General features: G+C 44.9%; 1 protein-coding gene across 1 annotated transcript in view; it reads right to left on the reverse strand.

Moving 5' to 3' along the window:
* Positions 1-15,271, reverse strand: part of trim44 (tripartite motif containing 44) — a 39,868-nt gene extending 24,597 nt beyond the window's left edge. The window contains exons 1-4 of the mRNA XM_028957272.1: positions 15,115-15,271; positions 11,211-11,742; positions 9,870-9,947; positions 2,610-2,897 (exon numbers count right to left, since the gene is read on the reverse strand). Coding sequence (XP_028813105.1) covers positions 2,610-2,897; positions 9,870-9,947; positions 11,211-11,708 — 864 coding nt within the window. The 5' untranslated portion in view covers positions 11,709-11,742; positions 15,115-15,271. The remainder of the gene's footprint in view (positions 1-2,609; positions 2,898-9,869; positions 9,948-11,210; positions 11,743-15,114) is intronic.
* Positions 15,272-15,900: the final 629 nt, after the last annotated feature.

Consider the following 15,900-nt stretch of genomic DNA (forward strand, 5'->3'; position numbering starts at 1 on the left):
CCAGCAGCGCTCCTTCTGTCATGCTAAAAACACCCCACTGTAAACACGGAACAGCACATGCTCAAAGATTAAGCTTATTATGGTTCCAAAACCCACACACAGATTGTGCACATTTATTTTCTACATAGATCTCTCCGGCTCTGGCAGTGGGTCTCAAATGAAACCATACATAGCTATAATGTGTTTAAATAAATGAAGCATATATATAAAGTGAAAAAAATTTACGCCTGCTGATTTTGTAAGTTTGCAAATAAACGATCAGTCAATATTTCCATTTTAGTTAGGATGACCCGGATATCCTTGGAAAGCTATTTGGTCTTGATAATGTTGCAGAGTTTAAAATCTGAATAGATTGATTGCTTCTATGGAAAGGTGTCTTTTAAGGTCCCAATATCAGCGCCTTTCCAGTATAAATTAAGACAGGGAGCCAGATATCTTTCTGGTTGGTTGGGGATCAACACTTCCAAGTTCAAGTTGAGCTTTATTGTCAGTTCAGCTACATACATGTTAGACAGGACACAGTGAAACGAAACAACATTTCTCCAAGTGCTACATGTAACATTTAAACAAAGTTACATACTGTTTGTGTGTGTGACATCGAAAAAATGTGCAAACATGGGACACAGGCAGTACAAGACAACCAGTGCAAGAAAAACAACAGTAACATCAAGTAAAAAATGTAGACAACAAAGAAGACAGACCGTGCAAAAAAAAATGAAACATGTAATTAAGGTAACAATGTGCAAATACTGCTGTCTTCACTGTCCACTGTAGGGTCTTGTGGTCCAATGCGGTGTAGTTCCCAAACCGGACAATCGTCCCTCTTTAGAAAGTGGTGAGGATGGATGGTGGGAGATGGGCTTTCCTCAGCCTCCGCAGGAAGTAAAGATGCTGCTCAGCTTTCTTGCCCGTTGAGCTGGCGTTGAGAGCTCAAGAGAGGTTCTGCCCTTGTCTCCACACAAGATCTGTCAATATTCAGTGGAGAATGGTCTCTCCGTTCTCTTCTGAAGTCAACAATCCATGTTCAGATTGTTGACCACACAGATTGTTGACCATCTTTCTGCTGATGAGACCACGGTCGTATCATCGGTGAACTTGGTGATGTGGTTGGAGCTGTGCATCGCAGCACGGTCTTGGGTGAACAGCATTGGACTTAGGAGGTGCTGCAGATGCTGTTCCCGATCTGGACAGAACGAGGTCTCTCAGTCAGGAAGTCCAAGATCCAGTTGCAGAGGGAGGTGTTCAGGCCCAGCAGGCTCAGCTTCTCGACCAGGTGCTGAGATATGATGGTGTTGAATGCTGAACTGAAGTCTATAAACAGCATTTGTTCATATGTGTCTATATAGTCCAGTCCAGGTCAGATGCTGATGGTGAAGGCATCCTTTGCGGAGCGGTTCGGACGATAGGCAAATTTATGTTTATTGCATTCATGAAAATGTGAATTAATTACCATTGAAAGTACCATTGAAATTATAGACTGATCATTTTTTTTTATTGGCCAAACTTACAAAGTCAGCAGGAGTTCAATTAATTTATCCCTGACCGTATAAAACCTGATACTGTAAATAACCTGATGCCTCCTGTATCTATTTTGTCTGTAGTAACATTAGTATTTAAAGCTGGCATTTCATGCTGGTGGTGGTACCAGAGGAGCAGATGCATCAGCCTGTACCATCTATCAGAATGCTAGATTAAATGAATTATCATGGCTGGCATGGTAACAGACAAACATTGATAGAAAGAATTCCAACTGATCTTGCTAAACTACAGAAATCTAAAAAATAAGTAATCTTTAATACGCTCATATTTACACAGTCATTCCTTCATTAAACATAGCAGGTCATAATTAAAGCACAGTCACTGAATTTGGCTCAACACACAAGGCCTAATTATCTATCAAAACGTTGTGTTTACTGGTAATGGCCACAAGTCAGGATAAGATGGTCTAGCAGATTCTATGGTATGATAATGGAATATGAGTCAAATAAGACATTTTAATTCATGGGTTATGTGCTGCCCTGCATAGAGGTGTTATATGATGTGCTGTGCTTATTTAAAATGTAGCCTGTGAATCAGTTGTATGAAAGACATTTTTTCACCACACCCCTGCCCTTTTCTGAAGCATCAGGTCCTGACATTAACAGATGGGCAGAATTATATCTGCCCCATTTATTGTAACTTGCTGCAGATTCGGATGGAAAACTCTGGGGGCGCTATGAAGTCTAGATTATATGTTTATTGTAGAATTTTTTTGAAGTGGATGAATGCTTATGTGGACAGTATTTATATAAATTGTATGAATCACTGCTTGCTCATGTACACACATTTGTGGAACACAATGCAGAACTACAGCTACTGCACCTTATGGAAACATCTTGTAGGACCCGCGAAATATATATAAATAAAGGGAGGGAAAAAGTTCTATATTTACATAATGTAGGTAATTAAAGTTACCTAAAGGTTAGGTCTTTGACTTGAAATCCATAATACAATAATCTAAACAACATCCAGAAAGTGTTCATGTTGCTCATATATTGATTTATTATCTATGTGCTGCTCACATTCAAATTAAGTGTATATTGTGAGAAGTGCATGGCAGTGACTCTTACCGCTGGTTGGACGACCATGGCAGCAGGCTGCTGCAGCATGTGGATCGGTGGGACCCCATCCTGCTCGACCTGATCCAGCTCCCCCAGCTGCTGCGTGATGCAGGCCATCTCCTCCTGGAGACGTTCGGTGTGCACCGTAATCTCTGCAATCTTCTCAGCAGCCTGCGCTGTCAGAAAGGCCTCCTTCAGGTCCACCAGATGCAGGGTGCGCTTCTCCTCCAGTTGAACCAGGCGGTGGAGCTCATCAAACTGCTGGTTCACATAGAGCTCCAGCTGCTCTGGACTCATCTGAGGTAAAGAGAGAGAGAGCGAGAAAGTACATTGATGGGAAAAGTGGGATTTCAGGATGAGAATGTCTCAAAAATATAGAATGAAACCATAGCAGGTGCCAAACAACACGCATTCGGTTCACAGAATCACTCTCAGTCATGAACCTGAGTGTATTCTGCTGTGAGGCGTTCCACCAAATACAGCAGACAGAGATAATACACTGTCCCAGATGAACATTGTGTACCTTTGTTTCTCCAGGGAGTCTGGCTATATAATTAGTCACTGTAAGAAGCTCTGGTAAGAGCAGGTAAACAGCGGTCTCAGTGTGAATGACAGGTTCAATGGAAGAATGACAAAAAAAAATGTGATGAATCTCTTTCTTGTTCCGCTGACAGTGTCATGGAGTGACATTGAATTGTACTTTCCCCCCTTTTTTCCCCATTATGGGGCAGGCGATATAGGAGGCCCTCGTGAGGCTGGCGCTGCTGCAAACCCTACAGAAAATATAGAGCTCGGGGCCTGCCGCGTAGGTGAACCATCTGTTTGGGTTTCGGGGCATCTGAGCGGCGCACAGATTTCTCTTTTATCCCCAACCCAACGGTTCCCCACTGCTGCTCTTTAGCTGCGGCTCATGTGGCACCTCCACCGGAGGCTCCTCACTGCTATGGGATGGCGGACAGCCACCCTCTGCTAACCTGATGGCAGGCCTGTCCTATTCTGCCAACGCGCACCCCACCTTACCTCCATCTACAAGCCTACACTGTCTGGGAGAAGGATCGATTCCAAAAGGGATCATAAATCTCTGGGGCAATACGCCAATGTCACATACAGTAAAAGCCTGACATGGTAGCTGGGAGGAAAGCAAAACCTGCCTCCACCCACTGTATAATAATTAAAAAATTAGCTTAAAATTTGTAAGGGGCAGAGAGAACACATTTTCAAGGGGGCGTGGCTTCACAATAACATTTTTTTAACGTTTAAAGTTTAAGGTTTTTGTTTGTCCTGTAGTCAAACAGGTAATAAAGAGTTTCATTCTCATAATTTCAAGGGAAAATGATTGATAAAAGTCTGGTAAATAAAGTTTCTATTGTGCTCCTCAAACCATTATTGAACCATTATGGTAGTATTATCTTTGTAAAAGAGGGCATTGCATTGCAAAAATACAGGACTCAAAGCTTAATGTCTTCCACAGGGTGGGAGTAGAATAGTGGATAGCACACTCACCCATGAACCAGATGAACCAGGATCAAACCCCACCTTAAATACTCCATGAGCAAAACACTTACCCCTGAGTGTCTCCAGGGGGACTGCCCCTGTAACTACTGATTGTAAATCGCTCTGGATTAGCCCGTCTGATAAATGCCGTAAATGTTAATGTAGGTATGTCAATCGAAATGTCGGATTTTAAAGGACACATACAGTCGTAGCCAAAGGTTTTGAGAATGAAACAAATACTGGTTTTCACAAAATTTGCTGCTTCTGTTTTTATTATGGCAATCTGCACATACTCCAGAATGTTATGAAGAGCGATCAGATGGATTGCAAAGTCCCTCTTTGCCTTGAAAATGAACTTAATCCCCCCAAAGAATAAAAAAATTCCACTGCAATCTTAGCCCTGCCACAAAAGGACCTGCTGAGATAATTTCAGTGACCATCTCGTTAACACAAGCGAGAGTGTTGAGGAGCACAAGGCTGGAGATCAACCTGTCATGCTGATGGAGTTAAATAGAATTTAAAAGGAGGGTGATTCTTGAAATCATTGTTCTTCCTCTGTCAGTTACCTGCAAGGAAACACGTGCAGTCATCATTGCATTGCATAAAAAGGATATTGCTGCTATTAAGAGTTCACATAAACCAACCATTTATTGGATCATCAATAACTTCAAGCAGAGCACTTCAAGTGTTGTGAAGAAGGCTTCAGGGTGCCCAAAAAAGTCCAGCAAGCGCCAGGTCCTTCTCCTAAAGACGATTCAGCTGCGGGCTCGGGCTGCCACCAGAGCAGAGCTTGCTCAGGAGGGGCAGCAGGCAGGTGTGAGAGCATCTGCACGCACATTGAGGCAAAGACTTTTGGAGGATGGCCTGGTGTCAAGAAGGGCAGCAAAGAAGCCACTTCTCTCCAAGAAAAACATCAAATACAGACAGATATTCTGCAAAAGTATAGGGATTGGACTGCTGAGGACTGCTGGGGTAATTTTCTCTAATGAAACCCCTTTCTGTTTGGGACATTTGGAAAAATGATTATAAGAAAAGTTGAACGCTATAATCAGTCCTGTCTCGTGCCAAAAGTAAAGCATCCTGAGACCATTCATGTGTGGGGCTGCTTCTCATCCAAGTAAGTGGGCTCACTCCCAATTTTGCCTAAGAACACAGTGATTAATAAAGAATGGTACCAAAACATCCTCCAATGGCAACGTCTCCCAACCATCCAAGAACAGTTTGGTGAAGAACAATGTTTTTTCCAGCATGATGGAGCACCGTGCCATAAGACCAAAGTGAGAACTAAGTGGCTCAGGGAACAAAACATTACAATTTTGGGTCCATGGCCAACTTTTGTGCACCACTGTACATCAGACCAGACTACATTCTTCCGTAGCTCTGTGGTCCGCCGATGCTCATGTGCACAATGTAGGTGTTTTTTGGGTGGGCATGAGTCAGCATGAACACCCTGAATGGCCTTGGGCCAAGCAAACTGTGATGCACTGTGTTCTTTCTATCAGCATTCACTGTTTTCTATCAGCATTCAATGTCAAATAAACGCTGCACTCAAGGTTTTCTTGACATCAGTTTCTTCCAAAATCCCAATGAACATTAAACAGCGATGGCATTAAACATCGTCATGCGACTGCCAATGGAACACCAATCGCTAAAAAAAGCATATGCCATTCAGAGGGTGTTCATTTCGATTGTCTGTACTGTACACGGATCAGGCAGCCACAGTACCTACTTTTTAACAAAATCACCATGCAACGTCATTATGATATAATCGATTATGCAGACTCGTCACAATGCATCGATTATGAGATTCATTTCAACACCCCTAGTGTTGGGACAGTACCTTGCTCAAGGCAATCTCATTGGTACCTTGGCGGTTCAGCAACCATTTGATTATGAGTCCGCTTCCTTACCCACTAGGCCACCACTGCCACCAGTATGTGTCATTGTGAGGCAATAAAAAAATGGTAATACAAGCATTGCTGTGTTTCACTACAAGAGAGTCCTATTATTTAGTCTATAGCTTAAAAATAGGTTTTAGAGTTAAATAGAGTTGTCCTTCACTAGGTTCACTAAGTGCCTCAGTCTACAGCTCTCTCCATCTTAACACATGCCTGCCTGCAGCAATTTATGCAGTACTGGTAATGATGGCAAAAGCCTAAAAAAAAACTTGACCTTCAGCTGACCTCAGCAGTTACAGATGGGCAGCTCGTCTCCTCAGCTTCGCTCCTCACCCCGCCAGGAGCGCCCAGGTACCCCCCGCTCTGGGGCAGCCATGCGTGCCAATCGTAAATTACCGAGTGCAGACAGGCACCTCCTGCTGGGCCAACACAGTGGAAGAAACCAGGCCGTGCCATCTCCGAGCTCGTAAAGGTCAGGACATGTGGGTCCACTGTCCCCTGTACCAGCTACTGTAGGTAGTACCTGGTGCAAAGCTTTTGCAACATTAGCCAAAATGCTGACATAATATACTGAGGCCATTTTTGTACTAAGATTTACCCCCATATCTTTAAAATTAAAGAGTGAAGTTTGAACCTGGTCAACACTGATATCAAGAGATATTTTGTAAGGTACACACTAAAAACATATTTTGTTATTTATCATTATAGTTTATTCCAATGCCAAATAAGTCAGCATCTGGCATCAAACCATTTTAAGCTAATTTGTTCTAAACCGCGATCTTCACCATAATAGTACAGCTACAGCTGCAAGTAAGTAAAGTAAATGAATATGCTGTAAACCATGACAGATGTTTCATCCTGATTATGATGGACAATTGTCTTAGGAATAACAGATTTAAATAATAAATTATGCATACTCGTACTTTGATGAGGTTAACATAGTGCATTAATTAATGTAATGATAATACGAAGGTCCAAAATCCCTCTCATTCGCTTTCGTAATCCTAATCAGGGTGGTAACTTCCGGAGCCCATCTTCCGGAGGGACATGTGAGCAGGGCGGGGACTCACCCGGGGCACCCGCCCACACACACTCGCTCAAAACCCCATATCTACAGATATTAAGAGCCCCCTACAGTACATGGATTTGGATGGCGGGAGAAAACTGGAAGGTCAGCATTCAAACTCTCGACCTTGGAGGTGTGAAGCCACCGTGCATCCCTGTTTCTATTTTATGGTTATGCTGTTATTGCATTTAGTTGCAAAAATTCTTACCCTTTTTTCGTCCTTCATTTTATAAGGTGGTGCTACCATTTTCCCCTGAATAGAGCACCGCAGTTCAAAAGCAGCTAAATCGAAGCACAGGAATATAAAAAAAAAAAAAAAGCCATGTTCCTGTCAGACAGGGAGAACAGCGAATCCTAAAAAAGCCCTTGGCGTACGAGTCCTGCCTGGGGACAAGGCTGCAGCGCCGCAGCTGAATGCTGTTAATGGGAGGAAAATGCATTAGGGTTAAATTAAGAGCAAACGGCTTTGAACTGTTTGTTGCCTGCTGCAGCGAAGCGGCCTCGTTCCAAACACATTCGCTTCACTTTCCGCCGGCCCGCCGATCAGATCCCGTAAAAAAAAAAAAAGAATATTGCCTCGGTAATTCTGCCGAGAGGTAGCATTTTTAATTTAGCCCAGGACCTGAAAGCGAGGCGAGTCGGAGGGAGCGGGTTGAGAGGCCCTGATAGGCGGCGCGGTGGTTCACACCTCAATCCCGGAACCTCTCACCAGCAGTACTATCTAAGCAGGCTCCTGGGTAATGGCACATAATGTAATTAAATTAGAGTTGAGAGGGATTTCGAGCTGCGCCTTCAAAATACAGATTACTATTATTTCTCATGCCAATAAAGCACATTAAAATGAATTGGGGAGGGAAAAAGATTTCCCCGGCCACATATTTTTTATGCGTCTGGAGACGTTTTGAGGTTTAAAAAAACAAGAGAAGAACAGATTTAGGTACCGGACGGCTTTAGAGTCATGTTTTACTGATGGAATAAGGAAAGGGTGAATGTGGAATAAAAGGTGTTCCGGGCCATAAATTAAATACGGGATGATTAAACATGCTGACTACCCTGCTGGCCACGTCAGACCTGCAGGGACTGTTTTCCGTTCTTAATAGAACACAGAATAATCAGGAGAACGGGGACGCGAGCGGAAAAATGGTGAGTATGGAAAAGAAAGATGAATAGTTGCCCCAATATTCACCAATAAATATGCATAAAGCTTCCACGGCCGCTGTTTTAGATATTAAGTTCCATTCCCTCAGTGGGAAATGTAAATATGCCGTCAATGTGATGAAAATCCTGCTACCTGAGGCTCCCACGTTTAATTAGTCAACTTTAATGAGGATAAACGCATCCCCCTCCACGAAGCACACACCTCACCCCCCCCAAATCCCACATGTCACGGACAGATACGCCAGGCACTGCTTCCCGGCCTGGTCACGGGTTGTGCATAATAAGGCCGGCTTGACATTTAACCGGGGAGGGGAGGACGCGGCGACAAATGCGGATAATGCCTCCTGACACATCACTCCGGCAGTGAAAAGAGGAGCCGTTTCCTGGCCGCGCGCTACCCTCCTCCTGGGAGACGCTGAGACAAAAGGTCCGGGGAGGGCCGCGGGCCAGCACTGATATTCCAGCCTGATAATACACAGCGGCCCGGTGAGAGCCGGCTGCGCTAATGCTATTACCTTCTGCCGGCCCTTCAAATTAACCTCTCTGCATTATACACATGCTCCGCTGGGCTATATCTCCATTGTACTTATATTACACGCCGCCGTTACGTTACGCCCTCTACGGATCTACGCTCCTATTTGTCGGAGCTTGTAAAATACGCTTACGTATGGCGATGTGTTGTAACGTAGTAATGTAACGAAAATAGTTCACAAGGAGAACAGTGGGCAGTGGTGGCCTAGCGGTTAAGGAAGTGGCCACGTAATCAGAAGGTTGCCGGTTCGAATCCCGATCCCCCAGCCTGCCCACTGCTAACCAAGGGTGATGGGTTAAATGCAGAGGACAAATTTCACTGTGTGCACTGTGTGACAATCACTTCACTTTACTTTAACAAGAAGAGGAAAAAGAAAAACGGCTGCATTAGAGTTTTCAGTGAGACAGACGTAAAAAAAATAATAATTCTGTTTCTGAATAAAATAATGAATCACAACAGAAAAAAAACGGCCATGAAACATTACATTTCTTTAATTAATGTTTCTTAGAACTTTTTATTTTGACTCACTCACACTGGACTTAAGCTTGTTGACTGTATTGAACTGCACTGAATAATGAACTTATGTTGTCTAATATAGAGGTACGTTGTTGTCATCCCACCGCTTAGAATAACGGGGTGCAGACTTTACACTGCTATTAAAGGTGTAATAATTACGTAATGTGGGTGGAGGGGAAAACAGAAAAAAGGTCCCTGGGAGACCCCACTCTGAACTGCTCAACCGATTTTAGCTCATATTTGTGCTTGTAAAAGGAGGCTTTTGAAGCCTTGTACGTCTGAACCTGAATTCACCCCAGCACCTCCCCATTCAACAGCCCCTCCTGACAGATCTGCACACTTACGTAACCCTCGCCCGTAGCTGTGCTGTGATAGCTTTTACATTACACCGCCCATTTCTCCGGTGCAATGTCCCGGCGCAACGCAACCGCCGCCAAACTGGTACTTGACATCCAATACCCCCACTCCTTTTTTTTTTACTAACAAATGAAATGTTCAAACATGTCCTCATCCCCCCTTACTTGGTAATGAGAGACGGGTGAAAAGGGCTCCTGGAGAGCTGTAAATATCAAAGAAGAAGAAGAAGAAGAAGAAAAAAAACTTACATCTGGGCTTGTCCACTTAGTTTTGATTTTCTCTGCCATGTCTTGGGTGCAGCCAAGCAAGTCAATGCCTTGTTTACTCTGGAAGGGAACAAGCCGACACAGGACACCCTCATCACTCTCACGTTCCACACGTTCTTCACCTTACCAGCTATTCCATCCTGGTTTCATCTTCTAAAAAAAACTTTTTAAGCTGTTACAATGCAAAACCTCTTTAAATTTGACGAGCTCCGCGTCCATATCTACTTCCTTCTTTCAATATGTGTAGCGTTGTGGTAACGTTGTGGTAACATTGTGGTAAAAGAAATGGTGGATCTCACATGTGTGGCAGCATTTTTTAACTTCTATTTCTCAGTCAACTTGATATATTGTTCTCTGGTGAGAGATCGCTGACATTGGCTTGTGACGGCCGGCCTTTTAAGATCTATTTCGCCGATTCGGACCCACTCCTGTCGCTCAGCTCAGACCTGGCCGACCCAGGGCGGCCATCTGCGACTGGTGCCATGTTAAATCTCTGTTCTCAGATCGAGGTCTGGCCGAATTGATCGAGTCGCCCACAAAGAAGGTGACTTTGTAGCTTCGTCAGCAACATTTCAAGTTCCTGCTGGCAGGGTGTTTAATTTTCAACACCGAAGCTTGGTCAGGAACTGCTGTTTCGCTTTTACAAGACATGCTGGAATGAGTTTATTAATACGTCATATAGGGCACATGTGAGTCGATTCGAAACTTATAGGGCTGGGAATGTTTTATTATTATTAATAATAAAACGCTTGAATAGGGACAGGGCCGCCATCGGGCAAGTGCTGTTTTTTGATCAGCTTTTTGAAGTGATAGAAGGTTTTCTTCTCAAAAATAAAGATGAACATCATAATTCAGAGCTTTGTGTTGTTTGCAAAGCCCCATTAATCTGCTTGCCGCTGTCTCCTTCTCATGGCACCACGGGTTTCACTGCTGCCTTTGGATGTATTTTTTCAGACTTTACTTTGGGGCGTTTAGCTTTAGGGCGCTTAGAGGACAAGCTCTAATCTCTTATTTACAGACACCTGTGGGAGGACAGTTAAAAGCCCCTTTAATGTCATGAGACGTGACTGAGCATTGAAAGGGACTTTACATGTTAGAACGCTTAAAAGCTCACAAGCTCATGGTCAAACAGGTCAACGTGAATCCATTCGCTGTGGAGCCGAATACGTGCAGTAAACGGTTTATATGGATCGTGCAATGGATTCACGTAATACAATGGAATTTTAGTCCGAAAGGCGAAATCGGAAGCATTTCCTCCGGTGGACCTTCATGCACCATGCTGTAAACGTACTGCTGCATGGCGGTGGGTTACAAGAGACTCACCTTCTGCCACAGGTACGCTTCGCGCAACGTTATAATCTCGTGGCCGCGGTGCTCGCCCTGCACGGCACACACCACGCAGACGATCTTCTCGTCGGGTTTGCAGTACAGCGACCCCTCCTGGCCGTGCTCCTTGCAGCGGAGCCTCTCCACGGTCACGGTATCTCTTCTCCCCGCCCCCGCCTCCTCCGGCTCCCCCTCCGGTCCGCCGGCCCCGTTGGCCTCAGCTCCTTCGCCAACGTTCCGGGGTCTGTGGTTTTCAGCCCCCTCAGCCTCTGGCTGCTGGTTCCCAGCGCTGGGGTCGTGTGGGGCGTATGGGGTGAGTGCGTGAAGGATGTGTTTTTTGGCATGGATGTCACAGAACGCGAAGGAGCAGGTCGGACACACCTGCGATGCTGGCTGAGCTTCGTCAGGGTCGCACACATCACAGAAACCATCAGTCTGTGGCAGGTCACCGGCTATATCCCCTGGGCCTTCCCAGCATGCACCTCTGTCAGTCATGGCAGGCAGTGCAAGATGGGAATTTCAAAAAGCCCTGGAAAAAAAAAACAGAGGACACGTTAAAAATAGCCACAGCTAAGGGACCATGGCCACCACACACACACACACATACACTGAGAGGCTAAGTTACAGTCAGCTGTTCAGTGCTACCACACACACTGAATGCATTGGACCACAGAAAGCCTGTGTGCATTTTTTTGTCAGACGAACCACACCAAGCCCCCCCAAACGCACGCAAAAAACTTTACACAAGACACACAAACTATAGCAACAGGTGTTATGCAGGTTTATCTTCCTCTAAAGCACAGTGGGATGTGTTCGGTCCAGCCCCGCCTTGATTGCCTTATTGATGTCAATAGATGAATTGAATCTTTCAGATTTTAATGAGAATAAGACTGGAGTCATGATGTTCAGTCCCAGTGGTGTTAGCAAACCCCCCTGAATCAACCTCGCATCGATGGCCCCGTGATTTTAGAGATGGACCCTACTTTTAGACCCTACTCTAAAATCGGAGGGCCAGGTTGAGGCGGCGCTGTCAAAACGCAGTCTCGAATCAGAGACTGAAAGACTGAAAGAATCACCTTTCTTCGGAATCAGGTCGCAATTGGCGCCAAACGCCACAGCTCGATTTTTAACTGGCATAAGCAGGTGAGGGGCATATTTCTCTCTTCTTCACCGGCTTCCAGTTCGTTTTAGAACCGGGTTTTAAAATTCTTTCATTTGTTTTTAGGTCTTTCAATGGCTCTGCCCCAGCTCATCTGTCTGAACGTCTGCAGACCAGAGGCACTTATCTTTACCAACATCACGTTACAAACTCGTGCAGTCGAAGCCCCACGTCTATGGGATGACATCATTTACAGCATTTAACAGACGCCCTTATCCAGAGCGACTTACAATCAGTATTTTACAGGGACAGTCTCCCTGGAGCAACTTAGGGTTAAGTGTCTTGCTCATGGACACAATGGTAGTAAGTGGGATTCAACCCGGGTCTTCGGGTTCATAGGCGAGTGTGTTACCCACTAGGCTACTACCACCCTATGGGATGACCTGGCAAGCCATGTTAGGTAGAACCCTTCACTCACTCACACTTTTTTAACTCCCTGGCTTTCCACCCAGTGTAAGGTGGTGACTTTTGTGTGTCTTTTTCTGCTTGTATAGATTTGAAAGTGAAAGTGATTAGCTGTCACGTGTGACACACCACAGCACAGCACCCAGTGCACACCTAAAAGGTGCCGGGGAGCAGTGTGTGGGGATGGTGCTTTGCTCAGTGGCTCCTTGGCTGGTCGGGATTTGAACCGGAAACCTTCGGATTACAGACCTGTTTCCTTAAGTCAGAAATGTACTTGCTGTTAACTACATACACATGTTCTTTGCATAGGTTGGAAGGTTGCCATTTTGAATCCTGAGCCGCCAAGGTGCCACTGAGCAAAGCAGCATCCCCACACACTGCTCCCCGGGCGCCTTTCATGGCTGCACACTGCTCACCGAGGGTGATGGACACGTTTCAGAGGACACAATTCAGAGGACACGCCGTGTGCTGGGCTTGCTGTGTATCACAATGACAATCGCTTGACTTTCAAAGATGCAATACCTGCATAATTCTATAGGGGCAGTGTTGCGAGATCGGCACTCAATAGAGAATTTTAAGATACAGGTATTAATTTGTTTATTTGGACACTGACTCCTTGTGGTAAGGAGTGCACACTACAGCTTACGAGGCAAAGGTACGCACGCAAGTACATCAGCACAAACGTTAAAAACAGCCTACGGGTACACATACGTAGCGCACAGCAAGTATATTTCTGGCTTTACCCGCTAGGCTAACCACCGCCTACTGTATTACATTGTTTCAGTGATTTATTACTCTTCAATATTTTATTTAGTCATTTGATATTATTTTTATTACTTTTTTTATTAGCATTTTATTTGTTCAGCCTCGTTGTAATTCATAAAGCGCTTTATGAATAAAATTGGTATGGTATGGGATGTTAACAGCGACAACAGACTGGGACTTGGGTTTGACAAAAACAAAAATTCTTAAGGATATGTGTAATATATTATGTATTAAAATGTTATAAATAATTCATTATTCTGTATATATTTTTTAATGAATTCTTGGAACGATACGATTCAGCTGACAGCAAGTGAAAATATGAGAGAATTCTCCCCCACTGGTAACGCTATGCAACAGACATAAAAGAATGGTAAATAGACGGCTGCATGGATTATTTGGGGAGAACGTGTACATTTTCTAGCTCACCATACACGTGCGGGGCAGAGAAGCAGGTTTGCCTAAACGTGACGGGTCCACTTTGGCAAGTAAACACTGGTAAACATTTTTAACTGGTATAAGCAGGCATATTCCTCCAACGCTGGCCTCTCTTCACCGGCTTCCGGTTAGTTTTAGAATCGTTTTTAGAATTCTTTTATTTGTTTTTAGGTCTTTGAATGGCTCTGACCCAGTTTATCTGTCAATACTGTGAACACAGTTTATTTGGTAGACAGTTTTCTGTACAGGCCAAAAGTTTGGACACCTTCTCATTCAATTAGTTGTCTTTATTTTCATGACCATTTTCGTTGGTAGATTCTCACTGAAGGCCTCAAAACTATGAATGAACACATGTGGAGTTATGTACTTAACAAAAAAAGGTGAAATAACTGAAAACATGTTTTATATTCTAGTTTCTTTGCTCTGATTACTGCTTATTCTCTCGATGAGCTTCAAGAGGTCGTCACCTGAAATGCTTCTCCAACAGTCTTGAAGGAGTTCCCAGAGGTGTTTAGCACTTGTTGACCCCTTCGCTCTGCGGTCCAGCTCACCCCAAAACCATCTCGACTGGGTTCAGGTCCGGTGACTGTGGAGGTCAGGTCTCCACTTTTTGTTAAGTACATAACTCCACATGTGTTCATTCATAGTTTTGATGCCTTCAGTGAGAATCTACCAACGTAAATGGTCATGAAAATATAGAAAACACATTGAATGAGAAGGTGTGTCCAAATTTTTGGTCTGTACTGTATGCAGAATTTTGCATGCACGCAGTAACACCCACTGAGTTCTTCTGCACATGCAGACTCCTCTTCCTCCTCCTCTATACTTCCCATCCCTCTTTCTGTCCCTAGGCCCTGTGCCCTGCGTCAGGCCCCGATCTCCTTCATTCAGAAGGCAGGCCGCTCTTCCCGCCAGACAACGCGCAGCGTGAAGGCGACTACCCACAAGCCCCCTCGGCCCGACGCATCCCAGTCTCTCACGGCGATCCCCCTCCCGCCGCTCTGCGCTCGGCTGAGGCTGCCTGGCACCCACAACAACAAGAACGGGGCCTCGGTCTGCAGGACAATCACTCTCTCTCACACACACACACACACACACACACACACACACACACACACACACTCACACTCAGCCTACCCGCGCGTCGCTCACAATCCAGTGTGTTCGCCGGCTGCGGCGGGGACGTGCGGGCATCGACACCCCCTGCGCGGCCGTTCTGCTGCTTCTCTCCGCTCCACTTTCACTTTGCAGCGCCGCGTCGCCGCTCTTCCTGTTCCTCACTTCCTGGGTCTTTTTTTCTCCTCCTTCTCCTCCTTCTTCCTGCTTCTCCAGCGCCGGCCAGAGCAGGAGAACCGGCCCGACGAGCAAAAAGAGACTTCATGTATATCGTGTGTTTGTGTGTATATACACACATACACACAAAATATACCAATTATATGTATATATGTGTATATATATGAAAGTGATTGTTTTTGTCATTGTGAAACTTTGCAGCACACAGTAACAGAAAGAAATGTGTCCTCTGCATTTAACCATCACCCTTGGTGAGCAGCGGGCAGCCATGACTGGCCCCCGGGGAGCAGCATGTGGGGACGGTGCTTTGCTCAGTGTCACCTCAGTGGCACCTTATCCAGAGCGACTTACAATCAGTAGTTACAGGGACAGTCCACGCGGAGACACTCGGGGTTAAGTGTCTTGCTAAGGGACACGACGGTTGTAAGTGAGGTTTGAACCCGGGTCTTCTGGTTCATAGGCAAGTGTGTCACCCACTAGGCTTCTAAGTGGGCCATATATGTGTATATATTTTGTTTGTATGAAAACATCACAGTTGGTTTGGCCTAATTACACCGCAAGTGTTAATTTAATATTTTACAAATATTCATCATCTAATATAAAACCAAAGTCACCACTGTTGTGTATAAT

Source organism: Denticeps clupeoides, chromosome 17 (assembly GCF_900700375.1).
Source record: "Denticeps clupeoides chromosome 17, fDenClu1.1, whole genome shotgun sequence".
NCBI classification, from domain to species: Eukaryota; Metazoa; Chordata; class Actinopteri; order Clupeiformes; family Denticipitidae; genus Denticeps; species Denticeps clupeoides.